This window comes from Bidens hawaiensis, unplaced genomic scaffold, assembly GCF_021521415.1.
Source record: "Bidens hawaiensis isolate Kalapana, Puna unplaced genomic scaffold, B.hawaiensis_p1.1 tig00013425_1, whole genome shotgun sequence".
Classification (NCBI taxonomy): domain Eukaryota; kingdom Viridiplantae; phylum Streptophyta; class Magnoliopsida; order Asterales; family Asteraceae; genus Bidens; species Bidens hawaiensis.
Window position 1 is genome coordinate 290207 of NW_027492137.1, and position 19847 is coordinate 310053.

General features: G+C 32.0%; 2 protein-coding genes across 4 annotated transcripts; one reads left to right on the top strand and one right to left on the bottom strand.

Annotated features, from left to right (window-relative positions):
* The first annotated feature begins 313 nt into the window (after positions 1-313).
* On the top strand, positions 314-10130 carry LOC143544016 (uncharacterized). 3 transcript variants are annotated; one of them, XM_077036200.1, is made up of 11 exons: positions 314-400; positions 791-860; positions 1985-2120; positions 2217-2417; positions 2495-2617; positions 3934-3971; positions 4144-4267; positions 4774-8385; positions 8489-8584; positions 9336-9478; positions 9563-10130. In XM_077036200.1, exons 3-11 carry the CDS (start codon positions 2043-2045, stop codon positions 9780-9782), a joined length of 4635 nt encoding a protein of 1544 aa, XP_076892315.1. In that variant the 5' UTR covers positions 314-400; positions 791-860; positions 1985-2042; the 3' UTR covers positions 9783-10130. The 3 variants fall into 3 exon arrangements, with proteins under 3 accessions (XP_076892315.1, XP_076892316.1, XP_076892317.1); XM_077036201.1 differs by having other exon boundaries at positions 820-860; XM_077036202.1 differs by lacking the exons at positions 314-400; positions 791-860 and having other exon boundaries at positions 1927-2120.
* Positions 10131-16021: 5891 nt separating this feature from the next.
* Positions 16022-19159, bottom strand: LOC143543998 (membrane-anchored ubiquitin-fold protein 3-like). The gene is made up of 3 exons (XM_077036186.1): positions 18806-19159; positions 17551-17721; positions 16022-16364 (listed from the first exon to the last, which is right to left on the bottom strand). The coding sequence occupies exons 1-3, from the start codon at positions 18933-18935 to the stop codon at positions 16309-16311; spliced, it is 357 nt and encodes a 118-aa protein (XP_076892301.1). The 5' UTR covers positions 18936-19159; the 3' UTR covers positions 16022-16308.
* Positions 19160-19847: the final 688 nt, after the last annotated feature.

Below are 19847 nucleotides of genomic sequence, written 5' to 3' on the forward strand. Positions count from 1 at the left end.
CATTATTTTTGTAATAAATAAATAAAGTAAATGTAGGAACCAACCACATTTATTACTTTTAACAACCCAAAAGATAAAATCATAAAATGAAACAAACAATTCTATAAATAAATCATAAAATATAGTTATTTATGTAAAACATACCACACATACACACCTAGTAAATAATAATAGTCATACAGGACCACAGTGCACTTGCAATCAAGGCTTTCACGCTGTCATTTTGTCCACTCCTACACACTCTTTCTTTCCTCTTTTCTTTTCATTCCATCTGATTAGAATTAAATTAAACAAATTATAATAATATTCACAACACCCATTTCATTTCCAGTTACTGTTTCTTCACGCCACAAATGTTGCTTCACTTGCAAGTTTCCTAACCCAGATCTTGCATTTGCAGGTAATACAGTTTATCTGCTTCTTCAGCTTGATCTTAATCTTTTTAATTAATCTTTGATTTTTATGCTTAGTCCTTGAAAACCCACTTGGGAATATGGTTTCTTGAAGTGGGTTTTCTTTTATTTGATGTAAAGGTTTGATTTTTATTGGCTTTTGTTGTTAATTTGACCCTAATTCTTGGTTTTTTCAAGTGGGGTTTTCAACTTTTGTGTTTTTAAGGATTCTAATTATTATTATTACTTTTATTAAATTTTTTTAGTTTGAGAGTGCAATCACTTTCTTCCTTTTTGGGTGTTTTAAGGATTGTTATTAATATTAATATTAATTTATTATTTTTATTTTTATTTATATTTTTAATTTTAATTTTAATTTTGGTTTGTTTAATGTGTAGTTTCCTGTTCATGGTATTTAGGGTTTCAGTCTTTCAGACCAGAGTCTTCTTCATAGTTGAATTGGAGAAGGTATGGGTTGACTTTGGTTCAAGCATTGACTTTATTAATTAGATTCTTAGATGTGATTAATTTGATTTAGATGGTATTATTCAAATGCTATTTGATTAACTTTCTTTGTCTTCATTGATGCTGACACATGAAAATCTAATCCATTTTTGTTCTAACATAATTGTTAGCTAAGTTTTATAAATTAGATCTTTCTTCTATTTATAAATCATTGACATTGATATTATTGATTTATATTTAAGAGATTCCCTTGTTATCTCATTATCTAAGGGCCTTTTAGACATTTAACTAATTTAATACTTTCTTAAATCTACACCAAGTAGTCTTTTTGTTGTGACGGTGATTGATCTATACTTTTAATATAACCAATGCTTTAAAGAATATATATACGAGGGAGTGTTTATGCGATTTTGATGATCACATAAGATTAAATAAAAAAAATCAATTTAACTATATATTCTTTTATAACAAAAAATCGGTCTTTGATTAAATGAATTAAAACTAGCTAGGCTTGTAAACGACCCGAACGGACATGAACGAGGCATATTTATGTTCGTTCGTTTAACTTAACCAAACAAGCGATCGAACACTAACAATTTGACTAACTGAGTTTTCTTGTTTGTGTTCATTCATTAAGTAAATGAAGATGTTTATGTTCGTTTGTTAACAGTATAAACAAACAGTTCACGAGCGTAAAGAAACACAAACGAAGGAACATAAATGAATGAACATAATTGAGCGAACAACAATTAAAAGTAAATGTCTGTTTGGCTAAAATTTATAACTAAACCAAAGTTGTAGTCAGTGATATTTAAATTTCATAATACTAGACTAAATGTAATGGAACTAAAACCGTCTAATGAGTATATAATCAAACAAACTTAAATAAACGTAAACTAACGAACATAAACTAACTTAAATAAACGTACCTTCACAAACTAACGAGACATGTGTTCATGTTTGTTTGTTAACTAAATAAACAGAATTTTTTGTTCATGTTCGTTCATTTATTAATTAAACAATCATAAGGCCAAACAAACTTCCCGCCAAATGGTTTGCTAAACGTTCTGTTCGTTTTCATGCCTAAAATTAACCACTTATCCAATATGGGCCTTTTGTTTTTGCAGCAATCTTGATATAATAACTGGTGGACCCCACGAATTTGCAGTTCATGGTTTTGCAGTAATGTTGAGAACTACCAAGTGGAAGCTTGAGAAAACTAAAGTCAAAGTCGTTTTCCGGCTACAATTTCATGCTACAAATGTACTTCCTCTTTTAATTTTTACTCTTTTCAATTAACAAATACGATTATTATACAGCTGAAGCCATCTTATTATATGTTTTCTTGAATTATACTAGATTCCACAAGGTGGATGGGATAAATTATTTGTTTGCTTCATACCTACCGAATCGGGAAAGATAACTGCAAAAACGTCCAAAGCGAATGTGAGAAACGGAACGTGCAAGTGGGCGGATCCTATTTATGAAACTACAAGGCTTCTAGTAGATTCTAGAAACAAGCGATATGATGACAAGTTATATAACCTCATTGTGGGGATGGTAGACTTTGGTTATGCTGAAATCAGTTTACTGTTTTGAAGTGTTGTTTGTTAAATAAGGCTGTTTTCATCTTTTAGGGTTCTTCACACGCGAGCATACTTGGTGAGGCTACTATTAATCTTGCGGATTATGCGGATGCGTTAAACCCGTTTATTATTTCTTTACCTCTTCATGGATCGGACCAAGGAACTATTTTGCATGTGAGGAATATTCTTTTATAATTTCATTTTCAGGGATAATTTTGATTAAATGGGTCATTTTGCGGGTTGGCTGGTTGAACCGAAACAAAGTGAAAATTTGACACAAACTTGAAAGTCGTGCCTGACACATGAACTTGAACACGACACGAGTTTTTCCAGTTTGACACGAATAAAACCTGTTTAACCTGAAATTTATTTTATTTGTTTGCATATTAATAGTTTAAAATTATTACGACCAGAAATACAAATGTATGTAAAGCATAGTTATCAAATGCGATAAGCGCTCGAAAGCGTTGAGGCTGGGTCTAGCTCCCAGGCGATAAGCCCAAAAAAAGCGCCCGGTTTTTTAAAAAAAAAGCGCACATTAAAAATAAAAAAAAATTAACTTAAATAGAACATCTTATGAAGAACAAATACATTCATTCTTCAAATAGTTTATATAACAACCAAAAACCAAAATTCAAAACATTAAGTAGTACCAAGTACATCATAATAATTAGAAAAACGAAAAACCAAAACATAGAAAAACCAATATTAAAGTTGGGAGGTTGCAACATTAAACTGAGAAGAAGCCATTTGCTGAAACAATATTAAAGTTATCATAAGATTATAAGAAACAAAGAATAAAAAATGCATAGTAAAGAAAGAAAGAAATCCGAAAATAGGGAAATAAGAACAAAACTAACCATTAATTCTTAGTTTCTTGATTATTTTGTGTGATATAATATTGATTATGGAACCCCATAAATAGTGGAGTGTTAGGGCCTTAGGGGACTCCTAGAGAATATAAATAGATTATTAAAGAGAATTTAATACGCATGGGGAGGTTTGGGAAAATAACACTGCGCATTAAATATCTGCTGCATGCTAGTCGCAATTAATGCGCTTGGCGCTTTAAATGCACTTAAGCGCAAAAAGCGCACGCTTTTAATAACTATGATGTAAAGTATTTACTTTTAAAGTAGAAAACTTGATGCTCATTTCATTTTTTATATTTTGGCATAGTATACCCATACATTTTATGTTCTGTTGACATAATACAAATTTTTTTTTAAAGTATAAAGTTAAGCGAGTTAAACAGATCAACCGTTAGGTCGACCCAAACACAACTCGTTTAGCGAAACACGTAAGGGGGTTTGACCTGAACCCATTTAGATTAGGCCAAACCGAGCAGTATTAGTTTGGGACATTGATTTTTTAGATGAAAACTCAAGAATGTTTGGATAAAATATTCATTTTAAATAGACGATCAAGATATTTAATTAAGAGTCTTTTAGATCAAACACCTATGTTTCATATAATCTTTTTGGTGTCAGGTTACAGTTCAGTTGCTGACAGCTAAAACTGGATTCAGGTATGGCATCTTGAAAACTTAAACATTTCATTCTTCAGAAATTTTATATGTTTAATTATGTCATAATAAGTAAACCTATACAAAGATATGGGTCTAGAATCTTTTTTTTTTCTTTACTTCGTTGAATGGAATTTAAGACGTTTGACCAAATTCAAACATTTTCTTCACACAGAGAATTTGAACAGCAGTTTGATAGGGGGTTGCAAAGCAGCAGCAATTATAGCCGAGAAGTGGAACCTAGCACCGCCACATCATCACCTTCGGAGTTGCGGATCTCTGATTATCATGAAAATAAGGTTTGATTGTCTTTCCAGCTAGAGCTGTAAATGTGCCAAGCTGAACCAGGGTGGGCTCGGCTCGTTTATCTTAACAAGCTGAAATGTTAAGCTCAAGCTGAGCTCGTTAAAAACTCGAGCTAGCTTGTGGCTCAAACCGGCTTGTTTATTTAAAAAATTGATTTTTTTTTTATATTCTATACGTGAGTATAAATAAAAACTCAAAATAGTATTTGTAGCATACACATAATGCGGAATTTATATGCTTTAGAATTCATGATGTGTATGTATGTATATATATATTAAATTTGGGTTATAATTTTAAGTTACAATTTATATATATTACAATTTGAGGTTTACCTGTAAACAAGCCAAACAAGAATTTTAATATTAAGAGAATTTTCATTTTTTTTCTTCGTTAAAAAATGCCATACTACTTTCATAGAGCACATTCAAACACCTGTTTATTACAACATGCAATCACTTATATCGCAACCACTAATTGTCTTTTTTTGGCCTTTAAATAGGTTAATACAAGAACACATTTCAGATCAGCATCTAAAGAACTTATACCAATTATGGAAGAAACGGGTACGGATCAAGATTTTTCAGATTCACCCGTTGAAGATAACGGCCCGTGTAACAACTCAGAAGTTTATAATGCTGAATCCCGGGACTTAAACGGGCCATCCCATAGTCAGTCAACAGACAACACAGATTACTCAAACAACTTAGCAATTGCTCTTGAAGAGAATCAAAGACTCAGTAATAGCTTGCAAATGGCTGAATCTTTCATCTTTGATCTTAAACAAGAATTTAACGTGTTGCATAATCATGCTAACGGAATGAATATTGAAACTCAAAAGATCACACAACATCTAACAAACGAGATCTCTTCGGGCCTAAAACTAGAAAGAGAGGTTATGATGCTCAAATCAGAATGCTCGAAGTTCAAAGATGAGTTACAACAGTTAAGTGAAATAAAATTAAGGTCACAATTTATGGATAAAACACAAAGTCAACGGGTCAAAGGACTTTTTCTTGCTGAGGGTCGAATACGCGAGCTCCAAAAAAAGATTCTTATGTTCCGTGAGTCCGATATAAGCTTTCTAAACTCGGATTTGGAAATGATTCTTGGTATTGTGCAGAATCTTGAAAAGGGAACGGGAGTTACAGGAGTTGTTGACTTGGGAGACAGTCAAAGTCAAAGTTTGGAACTTTTATGTCAATTAAACGAAGCAAAAGCCGAAAGGGGGAATCTTGTTAAGAAGATGAATGAAATGGAGTGTTATTACGAGTCACTCGTGCAGGAGCTTGAAGAAAACCGGGACCGGATTCTTGTAGAGTTTCAGAAGCTTAGATATGAACATGCAACTTGCAAATCTGACACTGAGTCGATACGTCTTTGCATGAAAGATCAAATTTTGAAATTTGAGAAAGAAAGACTTGCTTTATGTTGTGTTAACGAGGAGCTCGAAAAACGAGTAGTGGTTGCTGAAGCATTCGTTCAAGAACTTGAGGAAAATCGAGATCGGATCTTCAATGAGTTTGAAAGACTCAAAAATGAGCATTCGACATGTGACGACACTATCTCAACCTGCAAATACGAGACGGAATCAATACGCCATGATTCGAAACACCAAGCGTTAAAGTTCACTAAAGAAAAACAAGAATTGGAGCGTGTTAAACGGGAGCTCGAGAAACGAGTTATGAGTGCTGAGTCACTTGTACAAGAGGTAGAGAAAAACAGAGAACAGATATTGGGAGAATTTCGATGCCTTAAAAACGAGCATTCGGCATGTGTCGATACTATCTCGAGCTTGAAAGCCGAGGCCGAATCGATACACCGTGATATGAAAGATCAAACCTTAAAGTTTGCTAAAGAAAAGCATGATTTGGATTGTGTTCAAGAACAACTTGACAAAAGGGTAAAGATTGCAGAAGCACTCGTGCAAGAGCTTGAGAAGAACCGTGAAGAGATACTAGGTGAGTTAACAAGCCTACAAAACGAGCATTCAACATGTGGCGACACGATTTTGACCCAAAACAATATGAACAACCGAATCTTGAAACTTGAAAAGGAAAGACATGACTTAGGTTGTGTTAACTTGGAGCTCAAGAAACGGGTTCAAGAACTTGAAGAAAAACAAGAAAAAATTTTGGGTGAGTTTCAAAGCCTACAAAACGAGCATTCGACATGTGGCGACATTATTTTGACCCGCAAAAATTTGAACAACCAAATCTTAGAACTTGAAAAAGAAAAACATGATTTGGGTTGTATCAACTTGGAACTCAAGAAACAACTTCAAGAACTTGAAGAGAAACAAGAACAGATTTTGGGTGAGTTTCAAAGCCTACAAAACGAGCATTCAGCATGTGGCGACACGATTTTGACCCATGAAAACATGAACAAACAAATATTGAGACTTGAAAAGGAAAGACAAGATTTGGGTTGTGTTAACTTGGAGCTCAAGAAACAAGTTCAAGAACTAGAAGAGAAACAAGAACAGATTTTGGGTGAGTATCAAAGCCTACAAAACGAGCATTCGACATGTGACGACACTATTTTGACCCACAAAAATCAGATTTTAAAACTTGAAAAAGAAAAACATGATTCGGGTTGTGTTAATTTGGAGCTCAAGAAACAGATTCAAGAACTTGAGGAAAAACAAGAACAGATTTTGGTTGAGTTAAAGAGCCTACAAAATGATCATTCGACATGTGGCGACATGATTTTGACCCACCAAAACATAAACAACCAAATCTTAGAACTTGAAAAAGAAAGTCATGATTTGGGTTGTGTTAACTTGGAGCTCAAGAAACAAGTTCAAGAACTTAAAGAAAAACAAGAACAGATTTTGGGTGAGTTACAAAGCCTACAAAACGAGCATTCGACATGTGGCGACATGATTTTGACCCAAAATGATATGAACAACCAGATCTTGAGTCTTGAAAAAGAAAGACATGATTTGGGTTGTGTAAACGTGGAGCTCAAGAAACAGGTTCAAGAACTTGAGGAAAAGCAAAAAGATGTTATGAGCGAGTTTCAAACCCTGAAAAACGAGCATTCGACGTGTGGTGACACGATTTCGACCCACAGAAATCAAATCTTAAAACTTGATAAAGAAAGTCATGATTTGGGTTGCCTTAACTTGGAGCTCAAGAAACAGGTTCAAGAGCTTGAGGGAAAACAAGACCAGATTTTTGGTGAGTTTCAAAACTTAAAAGACGAGCATTTAATCTACAAATCTGAAACCGAATCGGTACGTGATGATATGGAAGATCAAATCTTAAAATCTGGCAAAAGGGTTAAAGAGCTTGAGGAAAATCTGGAAAAGATCCTCTTAGACTTTGGGACCCTAAAAACCGAGCATTCGACATGTGGCAATGCCATTTCCGCCTACAAAACCGAGACTGAATCCACACGAGTTGACTTGACCAATCAAATCTTGAAACTAACTGAAGAAAAACATGCTTTAACTTGTTCTAACACAGAACTCAAGAAAAAGATAACGACTTTAGAATCAGCGCTCGAAAGGGGTCGTTTAAATTACTCGATTGCGGTTACCAAATTGCAGAAAAATCTTGACTTGTTAGCTGCCCAGGTTTCTTCCATGTTTGAGACCAATCAAAACCTCGTTAAACAAACATTTCCTTCTGAAAGTTGCCCAAATTTAGCTCCAAAAGATGATCAACTTTATGAAATAAGTTGTGAAAGATTATTATACTTAGATGTGTACTCACTGATTCTGGAAGAAGGATTATCAGAAGTGAGTAAATATGCACAAAGTTTGAAACCTGTTCAAGAAAAAAAGGAGCCCGAAAAGCCATCAGAATCTTTAAGGTTAGTTTTTATGAAAGAACAATGTGAAACAACAGTTCAAGAATTAAAGCACCAGCTTTTTGTTTCCAAAAGGCATGGTGATGATATTTTGATTAAGCTACAAGATGCCCTTGATGAAATTGAGGTCCGGAAGAAATCGGAAGCTTCGTATTTGAAAAAGATTGAAGATTTGTTGTTTAAAGTCGGGGGATTGGAAGGTGACTTGGAGTCGATGCAGGCTGAACTCGATTGTGCTTTGTTAAATCTTGAATGTTGCAAGGAAGAAAAAGAGAAGATTGTGGCACAGATTATTGAGGTAAAGTAAATAACCTGCTATGATGATATTATTTGTTGTTTAAAATAAATCACTTTTTATAAGGATGGTAAACAGCCTAAATGTTTCTTTTATTGAAATGTAGTTGGAAAAGATGAAAAACGAGAGATCGATTCTTAAATTGATGAATTATGACTCAAGTTTTCAAGATTTACAGAGGGAACTTACGCAACTACACAAGGTAATTTGAGCTTTGGTTTTCAATATACATAAAACTAGGAGTGAAATAGTGAATTTTTGACACGGCGCGAATCTAACACCAAATCCGTGGGTTTGGGCTTATTCTAAACGGGCCGGTCAGTTTTGGGTCGAACCCCATGAACTCATTTAGCTCAATGAGCCATGTTCGGGTACCCGTTTGTTTTTATACAACTTAAAAAATATGTTTTATTATGCCAAATGTAAAAAACGAAAGAGAAATAATTGTCAGTTTTATGGTTTATACGTAATAATTTTATATAAATATACATTTTTGGTTGTAAGCCTGTAATTTTAAAGTGCCGATATGGCGAAAGCTAAAATAAATAAATTCAGATCAAACGAGTCATTTCATGTCAACCGACGATAAAACTCTTGTCGTAGTCTGGTTCATGTGTCTAACAAGATTTGGTTGACCTGTTTAACCTGTTTATTTTTAAACATTTTAAAAAGTATATGTTTGATTACTTAAATGTAAAAGATAAAGTGAAATAAATGTCATGTTTTACGTAATTGCATTTGCATTTTTGGTCAAAGTCTATAATTTTAGTGTATTTATATGCTAAAAACAGAACACTAAATAGATTAACGGTGTCGTGTTCATGTCAACCCACGAAACTCGTGTCATGTTCATGTCCATGTGTCTTACACGATTTCGTGTTCGACCCGCGAAAACGGCCAATTTAACATGGACACTAGAAATTATAGTTCTAATCATTAGTTTGTTATTAAAGGCGAATGAAGAACTCGAGGGTATGTACCCAAGATTTAAAGATTTCACGGGAGATGGAAACACATTAGGGAGGGTTCTTGCTTTGGAAATCGAGCTTGCTGGAGCACTTATGATGAAGAACAAATCAAACATTCAATTCCAAAGGTAGTAGCCATAAGGGTCAAAATGGTAACTTTGTCATTCGGATAGAACACTCGTCAAACATGATAATCTTTTATGTTTTTGCAGTTCTTTCCTTAAACAACACAGTGATGAAGAAGCAATCTTTAGAAGCTTTAGAGACATCAATGAGCTGATCAAAGACATATTGGAGATCAAGGGTAAAAATGTAAATGTGGAAACCGAGTTGAATGAAATGCATGAGCGCTACACCCAATTAAGCCTTCAACTTGCAGAGATTGAAGGGGAGAGACAGCAACTTATGATGACAGTCAAGAATCTGAGATAATCTTGATGATAGTGTTTGGTAGGGTCAAAGTTAGTCAACCGAGCCGTTAAAAGGCCAACAGAATCTGTGAATATGTTTTGGTGTTAACTGCAGGGTCATCGAGTAGAAGATGCGTGTTTTCGGGTGGTGTAAATTGCTTTAGTTACAAAAGGGCCAAATTATTTATTAGAATAATCTAACCATGTTTTTGGTCTCTGATGTTTTCTTTGCTTTTTTGGCTTTGGCATTCATGTTGTGTTTCATGTTTATAAAAAATATATATATTCTTTTATTAGTGATCAAGTTCTAATATACATCTTGCAATAATAGTAGTGAGTTTGGCAAACCTAATGTTGTGACTGTATATTTCAAATAGGTAATTCTACCTTTGCATAAAATCACATAATTTATAGAATTTGGATTCTGTTGTGAAACAACATCCTAATAGCAACCAACATGCACATTTATCAAAGATCCATATACATATTACATATATATAATAAAGAGAATAAAGTGAAAGAAGATTGATCTTATTGATATGTATAACCAGATACAAGATGCCTTTATATAAGGACTTATACATTAATACAATGATAATGAATAGATGGTGGTTATGCATGTGGAGAGTCACTCTAATAATAATGGTTCATAACACTCCCCCTTGACTATCCACATAATGGAATACGCTTGGTAATGTTGCCTCATTAAAAACCATGCTAGGAAAACCCATTGGGACAAAACCATAGCTAAGGGAAAAAGAGTGCAACGCGTATAATACTCTCCCTCATTTATACATCCTTTAAATGATGGGTTTTAACCTTCACGAAAGTTTGACTGAATCTTTTGTAGTTAATGATTCATCGCTTGATCTTGTCGTGCAAAGTTTCTAATTTCGAGCAACGTTGTACTATCTTCATGGATGACTTGTAGTTCCTCTTCTTGTAAATAAGTGACATGAAATCCACGAATTTGCTATATTATATTCCCTGCATCGATACGACTAACCAAACCTTTTTTACGGGTTAGTAAAATATAAACTTATATATTTTATACCCTGCATATATCAAAATATTATGTTTAACTCATTTCGATGTCTCATCACCAAAACAAATTATATCTTGTCAATAAATATAAATATAATATACATAAGTGTGTATAACTAGCAAGAATTATTGAATCAATTATGATAAAATATGGTGTACTTCTTGACTAAGAATTTTTATTGATAATAAGGATAATTTGTTCTATATGAGATGAACTTTATCCGTATTAAAATGTTTCAACATCTTCTAGATGAAATTTGATTGATATAAAAATACATTACTCAAGTGCTCAACCCGCATACCAACTCTTTACGAGATACAATGCAATCATCACATGATAATGTTGATTTAATAATAAAATATTCAACACATGGATCGATTACATCATATTGATACCTCTTTTCAACAAGATATCACCGAGTTGATCTTATCATTTCTGACTCGGCTTTTGTAGTCCACATATAGAACTTTTCATTTCATATAATAAATTTCTAGAAATTTTAGTTTAAATGCTTCATGCACGTCTAATATGTCATGGACTTCCTTTCTTGTTGACTAATCATGTATACAACATATTACTTAAGAGATTTTACAATCTGTCATGAACTTCTTTCCATTTTAACCAATCATGTATATAAATTTACTCTTCAAGAGTTTGGCATCATTTTAGATATCATATTCAAATATACGATCCATAGTTATATAAGAAACATTTCATATTGTACCATTCTTGTACATAGTTTATTGAATATGCTTATTGATACATATGAATTGCATCCTTACGAATTTTTTATGCACTAAACCTCGAATTTATATATTGCAATCGTATCATCCTTGAGAACTTATTTAATATGATTTTGGCATTTTAAATCCTCCAAGGATAAATTTCATTATCATAATATTTATCGAATGCATATCAATTCTCTCTTGTATTTCCAGATTAAATTGTGTTGCATCCACCACTAGATAATATATCTTATCATCGTTGTACCATTAATTATGCCTTACCTTGCATAATTTTATTTTTCTTATTACGCTTTCACATAAAAGACTCTTTTATATCTAATATATATTACAACAATTAGTTGTATGGACCACTTGTCCAGAAACTAATAGATTCGTGAGAGAATTTAGTTCTGCATCATTTGCATATGTTCGTTTTGGCCAATCATTTTAATATCTCATTTTATCGGCAGAACTTAGTTCTTGATCCTCAATGTTTTCATTATTTCAAGCGCTATACAAATTATCAACGACGTTGATTTTTTTCGATTCCATATATATCTAGACATGATATAGTTTGTTGAGATCTCTTTTATTTTCAGGTACCTGGGGTTCTCTTCTAGAACCATCATGTCTATCGTCTCTTAAAGAGAATCTTTTATTATACCTCGACTTGATCATTTTCATTACTTGCTCCATTTTCGAGGATTTTTATTCTTGAACCAAATAGTCTAACACGCTTCAGGCGTGCCATAAACTCATTACAAGTGTATGGTTATCCTTTTAATAACATTTATTGGAGCAATAGCAGTTGTTATATGTGACTTAGCTGACTCTATTTAGGTCAGTGAATGCATCTGGTAGTTAATTCGCTAATTCTTGTAAATGAATTATCTTTTTAACTTCTTGAATACACCTTTTAACTTGAGGATCAACATAATGATAATTCATTACAACTTTTTAATTTTCCAACTGCTTCTTATTTCCCCCTCATGTTGGAAATATTATTTTATTTAAGTAAAAATCAATATTGAGTCGTAAAATGGCTCTAAATACATAATTATCAATACTTTTCCATATCCAACATATATTCCCAACCTTCCTTGATGTCTCATATTTGTGCATTGTGGTGGAGCAACTGGAATGTGTTATGCACTTTTAAAAACTATAAATGGGAAATATTTAGTTCCTGACCGAAACCAATTGTAAGGGGGATGAAGTATTATAACTTGTTGGCCTTATGTGAATTAATATTAACTTGTGTGTAAAAACACATCTTCCAACAAATATGATTTTTTCTCTCGTGATTATTGGATTTGTATTTAGTCATAGACGTTTGTTCATCGTCTTCAACAATAAAAAATTGTCACAATAATAATCACATGTTGTTTAACACTTATTCCAATAATCATTAGTAATATGGGAATTAAGATCACCTCTATAATAGTGTGCTTGCTATTAGCTAAGTCACAAGTCACGCAAACTTCAGGTTGCGATGTTGCTAACCATTTAGACGATGCATCGATTTTAAAACACTAAATGACATCATGTCGGGATACACGTATCCATTTGTCATTTCCATAGTATATTAGAGATTTACACCCAAATTAGTTGGGTAACAATTAAGTTATGTTGAGAGAAAACATTATATGTTTAATTACCATGAAGAATCTTCTGGTTCTTCAATATTTTCACATCATCAATGACTCGGAATGGTCTAACCGGTCAAGCCAATATATCAAACGATCATGATCCATAAGTTTCTAGCTTATGATCATATATGCTTTAGTTTCACTCGTGTATGTTTAATACACGAAAGAAAATACGAGAGTAAAATGTATTATCATTTCAAGCATTCATGTTAAAACATGTTTCTCGTATTTTATTCTCATATAATAATCCCTTGCCATTTCTCGTGGTCACATTTATTATTAACATGGTTGATCTCATTGTTAACGCAAGGGTGGGTCATTACAATTTCCTCATTAACCATGATCATGACTTTTATATTGAACATTATGTCATCACATTCACTTCAAGGAATGGTGACCTCATTATAACTTCCTTAGTTATATACATGATAACATCTTTTACCTTGATTATATCATCACATTCACTTCACGAATGGATTAGAACCACACAAATTTCATTGTAATTCTCAAACCTCATAATATATTGCCTCTCTAGGAGCAATGTAAGGCGTGACAAATGGAAATTGTTTTATTCATTATTTGCTCATAAATAATTTTCTAATCACATAATATCAATTATAATAAGTAATTGTGATGGAGTAATGCTCATTTATCTTTTCGAAATCATTCAACTTAATTTATATAAGTTTATAATGAGCTTTAGGGAGTGTGACACATGGGGTTCCCATTCTTTACATTAAATTATTTCAATGAACTAGTGGGTCTTTCACTATAATAAAATCATGTATAAATCATCCACGAGATTGATTATAAAACACTAGTTCTTTATTCTATACATTACAATACAATAAATAATTTATAAATACATAATATAAAATTAAAATCATGTGATTCTTAACATAACAACATATCATTATATAAACAAGTTACATTCTTGCAACATGTTGAGAATCCCAACTAACAATTCACGCATTCTACTATCATATAACATTTTGAAGATAATCATAAAACATGTTTGATATAAACGAGTCACATTCGTTATTATAATATCATTAATAAAGCTGCACTTTTGATATTTTTCAATAATAATCACTACATATCAAATCCATCAAAAGTTATTATAGTTTATCAATATATGTAGAATTGGTTCATGATTAGAATTGTATAACAATGAATTTAATTTGTTTAAATAACATGAATTGTATAACAACAATGCATTTAATTGTGAATAGTGATATTATATAGTTTAAGACACAAAATTACATATCATCATCACATGCAAATATATACAACTATCTCTATCAAGTTCCCTTGATTATATAATATAATATATAAAAGGCGTCCTAAATATCTCCAGTTCAATAATACCACTATATATGTATTTTGTCACACAAGCATTTTATATATTTATATTTCATATCAGCATTCAAAAGTTTAAATTATAAATATCTTGTATTGTTATCAAATTTTACATATGTAATCAATTCATAAATATATGAAGCTAAGAATACGTGAAATGTGGATGTAAAATCATATGAACTGAACTGTCACTTTAATTATGATTATATAATGAATTTCATTCTTAACAAATATATGCATTCCACCCCCACAATTTACATTAAGTTGAAGTATAATAAAAAAAAATGAAAAACAAGCCTTCTATTAACAAACGTAATTTAATTACATTTATTCTAATAAATACCACTATTTAAAACATTTGTAGTTATAAGTAATTATTGAATAATTATTATTGTTACTATTGAGTAAATAAATTCAATATGTAGTAACGATAGTTTCATACATTTCAAAAGTTTATAAAATCATCACAAAAAAATTGAAAAAACTGAAAACCCAAATAACTATATTGATTCACCAAGTAAAGGTTAAATCTTAACCTCATAGACGGATCTCCAGCAGTTTCATCCGCTCAAAATCCAAAATAAAAAGAATTCTTATATCAATATTCCAAAATACAATATATGGGTTTATATTCAAATTCATCATGTTTTTATGTCAACTAGTTAGAAAACAACCATAGTATTATGTTGGTTCATAAAGGAAAAACATAGAGTTACGAAGTGCAATAATTCCTCAAAATATAGATAGAATGTTCTCAAATAACATGGCTAGTGCTTTAATAATATTTGTTGGTCTATTGTATGCAATAAATTAAGCTGTGAAAACCTCATGTGCACTATGGAAAACCAAATAAAATCATTTTAACTAATACACATATTAATTCTTCAATTTGTTGTGTGTTGGGAAAATGTACATACTCATTCTTTAGACCACTCATTATGAGGAAAAAATAATGCATATCAATGACATGTAAATTTGTATCTTTCCTCGAAAAAGAAAACAATAGCCGGTGATATTATCAAAGATCAATAAAAAGTTAGTATTGATACCTTAGTTACGTAGGGAGAATGAAACCAAGAAGATCATAAGAGACTCGTGCTGATAACGTGTTGTGAAACAACAGCCTAATAGCAACCAACATGCACATTTATCAAAGATCCATATACATATTACATATATATAATAGAGAGAATAGAGTGAAAGAAGATTGATCTTATTGATATGTATAACCAAATACAAGATGCCTTTATATAAGGACTTATACATTAATACAATGATAATGAATAGACGGTGGTTATGCATGTGGAGAGTCACTCTAATAATAATGGTTCATAACAGATTCAAATATGTTATATTGCTTATAATAATCACATAATCACTGATGTTGGATCTTTGTCAAGCAACTTAACAGTTATACGAGTTGTACCGCGAACGAAAGATTTCTCAACAAGGTCATACCTCTAAAGCTTTTGATTTAAACATAATATCATAACATACTTTATCTTGATGTTCCACATTAAAACATGAAAGTAAAATTGAAAAAATAAACTTGTGCTTTCGGTCTACAAATATACACATCAAAACATATAACCATACATTCTCTTTCTTTACCCTTTAAGATTCCAAGTCAAACTTACAAACAAACACCAAAAAAAAAAAAAAAAGAAATCAAAATGATCACTGACCCATTTTCCATATTTTATCCGCAACAAGAAACACTGGAAATCTAGTTTTGAACACGAGCCTACACGAGGCCGGTTCATCTTACGGTCAGAGAATCGCACATGGACAGTTGCTCTGCTTCGAGGAGCCATCATGCAGGGTGTCTGTCATGAATCAATACATGTTAGTCTTTGGCACTTAAAGTCAAAATTACAACATTTGACCTTCATGTATCATACTGAATTCTTTGGATATTCAAAAGCCAAAACTATGATACAGCAACAAAACTAATGGAACAAACTCCATATTTTTATCTTTCTTTAATTAGTTAATACAAGAGGTATAGATTTTGAGTTAAGAAGTAACATACTTGACTCCAAAAGTCAAACCATGTTATTTATGGGAGATATAGTATCAACATATAAAACCGCTAATCTATCTTCTAATATTTTACATATTTACCATTCAAAACCGCTTAACATCTTAGATGCAGTTGTTTTTCACCTTTTCTTTCTTTAACACCAATCGGCGATGGTTGAGTGTTATGTGCCTTATGTCCAAGGCTTGATGCAAAACTACTATCGAGCCGGGGGTCTCACCGGAAGCAGCCTCTCTATTCCTAGAGGGTAGAGGTAAGGCTGTCTACATCTTACCCTCCTCAGACCCTACCATAGCTTTGCTATTTGTGGGATATACTGAGTACGATGATGATGATGATGATGATTTCTTTAACATGGTAAGGAAAACTCGCGAGACCCACCGCTCACTGTTGAGATCACGTAAACAAGCCAAGCCACTCGTAAGCTACTCGAGATGAGCTCACTAAAAGCTCGAATAGCAAGCTAACATGAGCTCGAACTTAAATAAGCTTGTTTAAAATCAAACAAGCCAATGTTTGAGCTTCACTTATTGCGCTCAAGCTGGCTTGCATCCCTAACGAGCCTATTACTTATATAACTTTTTATTTAATATATTTATTATATATTTATATAATTATTCTTGTTATATATAAAATTATGATAAAAATAACTAAATGGTCTATATTATGTTATATATAAAAATTTTAATCATAACTATATGTATACAAAATAATTAAAAATTATATACAAATTACTTAAAAACAATAATGAACCGAACTCGAGCTTGAGAAGCTACTCACGAACTCGAGCTCTTGTAAGTTAAGCAAGATCAGCTTGAGGTAAGGCAAGCTCGGGCTCGTCTCGTATGGGCAGGTGACCTTCACACGGAGGTGAATTAGCATTTGGTGTGAGAAATCCCAAAGTGTAACATATTGCATCTAACCTAAAACAAACATTTGATTTAATCAATGCATATAGAAGAATTAGTTACCATTGTTTTTGTCTGGCATGGGAGGGCGCACGACAACAAGCATAGTGATAACACCTCCGGGAACTTCACTCACCGGAGACCTAGATTCCGCAAGCATTTTATGGTTCTCCAAAATCTTCCCAGCATTGATAAGTTTCATATCATTTATGCTCTTAGGACCACTTTCTTCATCTATAAACGCTCAAAATATATTCATCATAAGAATAATATAAGTATAGGCATTAAGACATTATACATACATAAACGGTCAAAATATATTCATCAAAGTAGTTAACGGTTTAGATCTATAGTGTGCAAAAACCGTATAGTGTCCTATAATAAGAGGTATAGTGTCCTATTTACATGGAAGGCTTTATTTTAAGCCTTCCTACACTTAGGAAACTTTGATTTTTTATATAAACCTTTTTCTATATATATAGAAATATCATAAAGATGATATTTGATCACACTATATAACCAACATACTTTGATATATAACATATCTAGAATAATTTTCGTGTTTTTGACGTCTAAATGACGAAATTTACATAACTTTTTTCGTTTTTCCATTATTTTGCGGATGCGGTGGCCTATTCTAAAAAGGGTAGTTGGTTGTATTAATAATACAATTATTAAAAACGTCAATAAGGCCCACTTTAATCGGTGGTACTTATCAACTTCACCGATAACAATGACGAATAAGGCTAACTTCGTAAACTACTATTCTTTCATGTAATTTTATTTCATTTTCATAATATTTTGTGAGCACATATTCATCCCTACCACTTAGGTAACCAAAAACCAAATCCGTCAATTCCTCATGGGAAAATCAGACAATATTGGTTGATAAAAGTTGTCGATGTTATTTTGTATCACATTTCACATCATATTAATTAAATGCCTAAAACAAAAATTAGTCGATGAAAACGATGCGGACGGATAAAAGGCCAAAGTTATCAAAAGCACATTCTAGGACATTGCTATAAAAACAATTTCATCAAAGATATTCAAAATCCCTAAAATTTAGCAACTTTACTAATCTAATTCACAAATTCTTGTCTCCACAATTAACAATAACTTAACTCAATATTCAAGAATCACAAAAAATGCCCAATTCATAAAATCAAAAACTGATTAAAAAAACATCAACTTATAATCCATACCAAGAACAACCCATCACTAAAATGACCAAATTGACCCCACAAAGATAAAATTGAACCATAAAAACACATCAAATTGGGAGTAAATCATATAATAAAATAAAGAGAGAATTGACCTTTAGGCAATTGTGAAAGAATAATCTCTTTCAAAGATCCAACAGTGGTGGTGGGACTGTATCTGTTAGGCCCAATATCACTGCCATCAGCTAACCTGAACTTGACTTCAATTGATTCTTCAGTCGCCATTAAAGACCCACCTCAAATTCTCATAACCCACTTGATATTTCCTAAAAAAGATTCAAAATTTTCAATCTTTATTCAAATTAAGATAAAACCCAGATGAAAAAACCAATGAATTTGGGTAGTAATAATAATAATAAAGGGGTTATTAGGGTTATTAGGGTAAGAGAATATGAAGGTTTCTTGACAAAGAAAGAAAGAAAGGGAATGAGGAAAGAAAACAACCCCTGTTCTGGTCTTTATTTTGTTCTCTTTCTATTTATATTTTTTATTTATAGTACTATTTATTATTAATTAATTAATTTTAATAAAAGATATTCTAGTGATGTTATATTGTTACTCAACAGGAGTGTATAATAATTGATTTGTAATGATTGATTTATTATACTGATGATTAATGTTATATAGTGACAAGCTAAATATATATTAACTCCCCGTTAATATTTTAAGGGCTAGCGACGCAGGTTGTTGTCTTCTGTTTTAATGTGTACGCTACTTTTTAATAATTGTAATTAATTTATTTATTAGCTTAGTTTTAAATCAACATTCATGTCTCACGTTAAATTTGTTTATGTTTTGAAAAACCAGCCCGCATAACAAACCAATAGTTTAATAAGTTTTTGGTTCAATCGATATGCATGACAAGTCTTAAATCCCCCCTCCCCCCCCCCCCCCACACACCATTAGTTTAAACTTTAAAACGATTTTCGGTCTAACCATGTTTGAACAAATATGGCTAGCTTGTTGTATATGTCCAAACATGTAAATAAACCAATAGTCGATCAAACGATCTCATCCTATCTTAAAAGAAAAAAAAGTGGTTTACTCTTTTTATTTTTTGTTTTTTTCAACTAGCTTGTTGTATATGTTCAAACATGTAAATAAACCAATAGTCGATCAAACGATCTCATCCTATCT

Bases quoted from the DNA above. Each gene is read 5' to 3' on its own strand.
- LOC143544016 (XM_077036200.1), top strand. From the start codon at position 2,043: ATGTTGAGAACTACCAAGTGGAAGCTTGAGAAAACTAAAGTCAAAGTC. The intron at 2,618-3,933 runs GTGAGGAATATT...TTTTGGTGTCAG, and splicing joins ACCAAGGAACTATTTTGCAT to GTTACAGTTCAGTTGCTGAC. The intron at 3,972-4,143 runs GTATGGCATCTT...TTCTTCACACAG, and splicing joins ACAGCTAAAACTGGATTCAG to AGAATTTGAACAGCAGTTTG.
- LOC143543998 (XM_077036186.1), bottom strand. From the start codon at position 18,935: ATGGCGACTGAAGAATCAATTGAAGTCAAGTTCAGGTTAGCTGATGGC. The intron at 17,722-18,805 runs GTCAATTCTCTC...GAGCGTTTATAG, and splicing joins TCTTTCACAATTGCCTAAAG to ATGAAGAAAGTGGTCCTAAG. The intron at 16,365-17,550 runs GTAACTAATTCT...GATTCATGACAG, and splicing joins CATGCCAGACAAAAACAATG to ACACCCTGCATGATGGCTCC.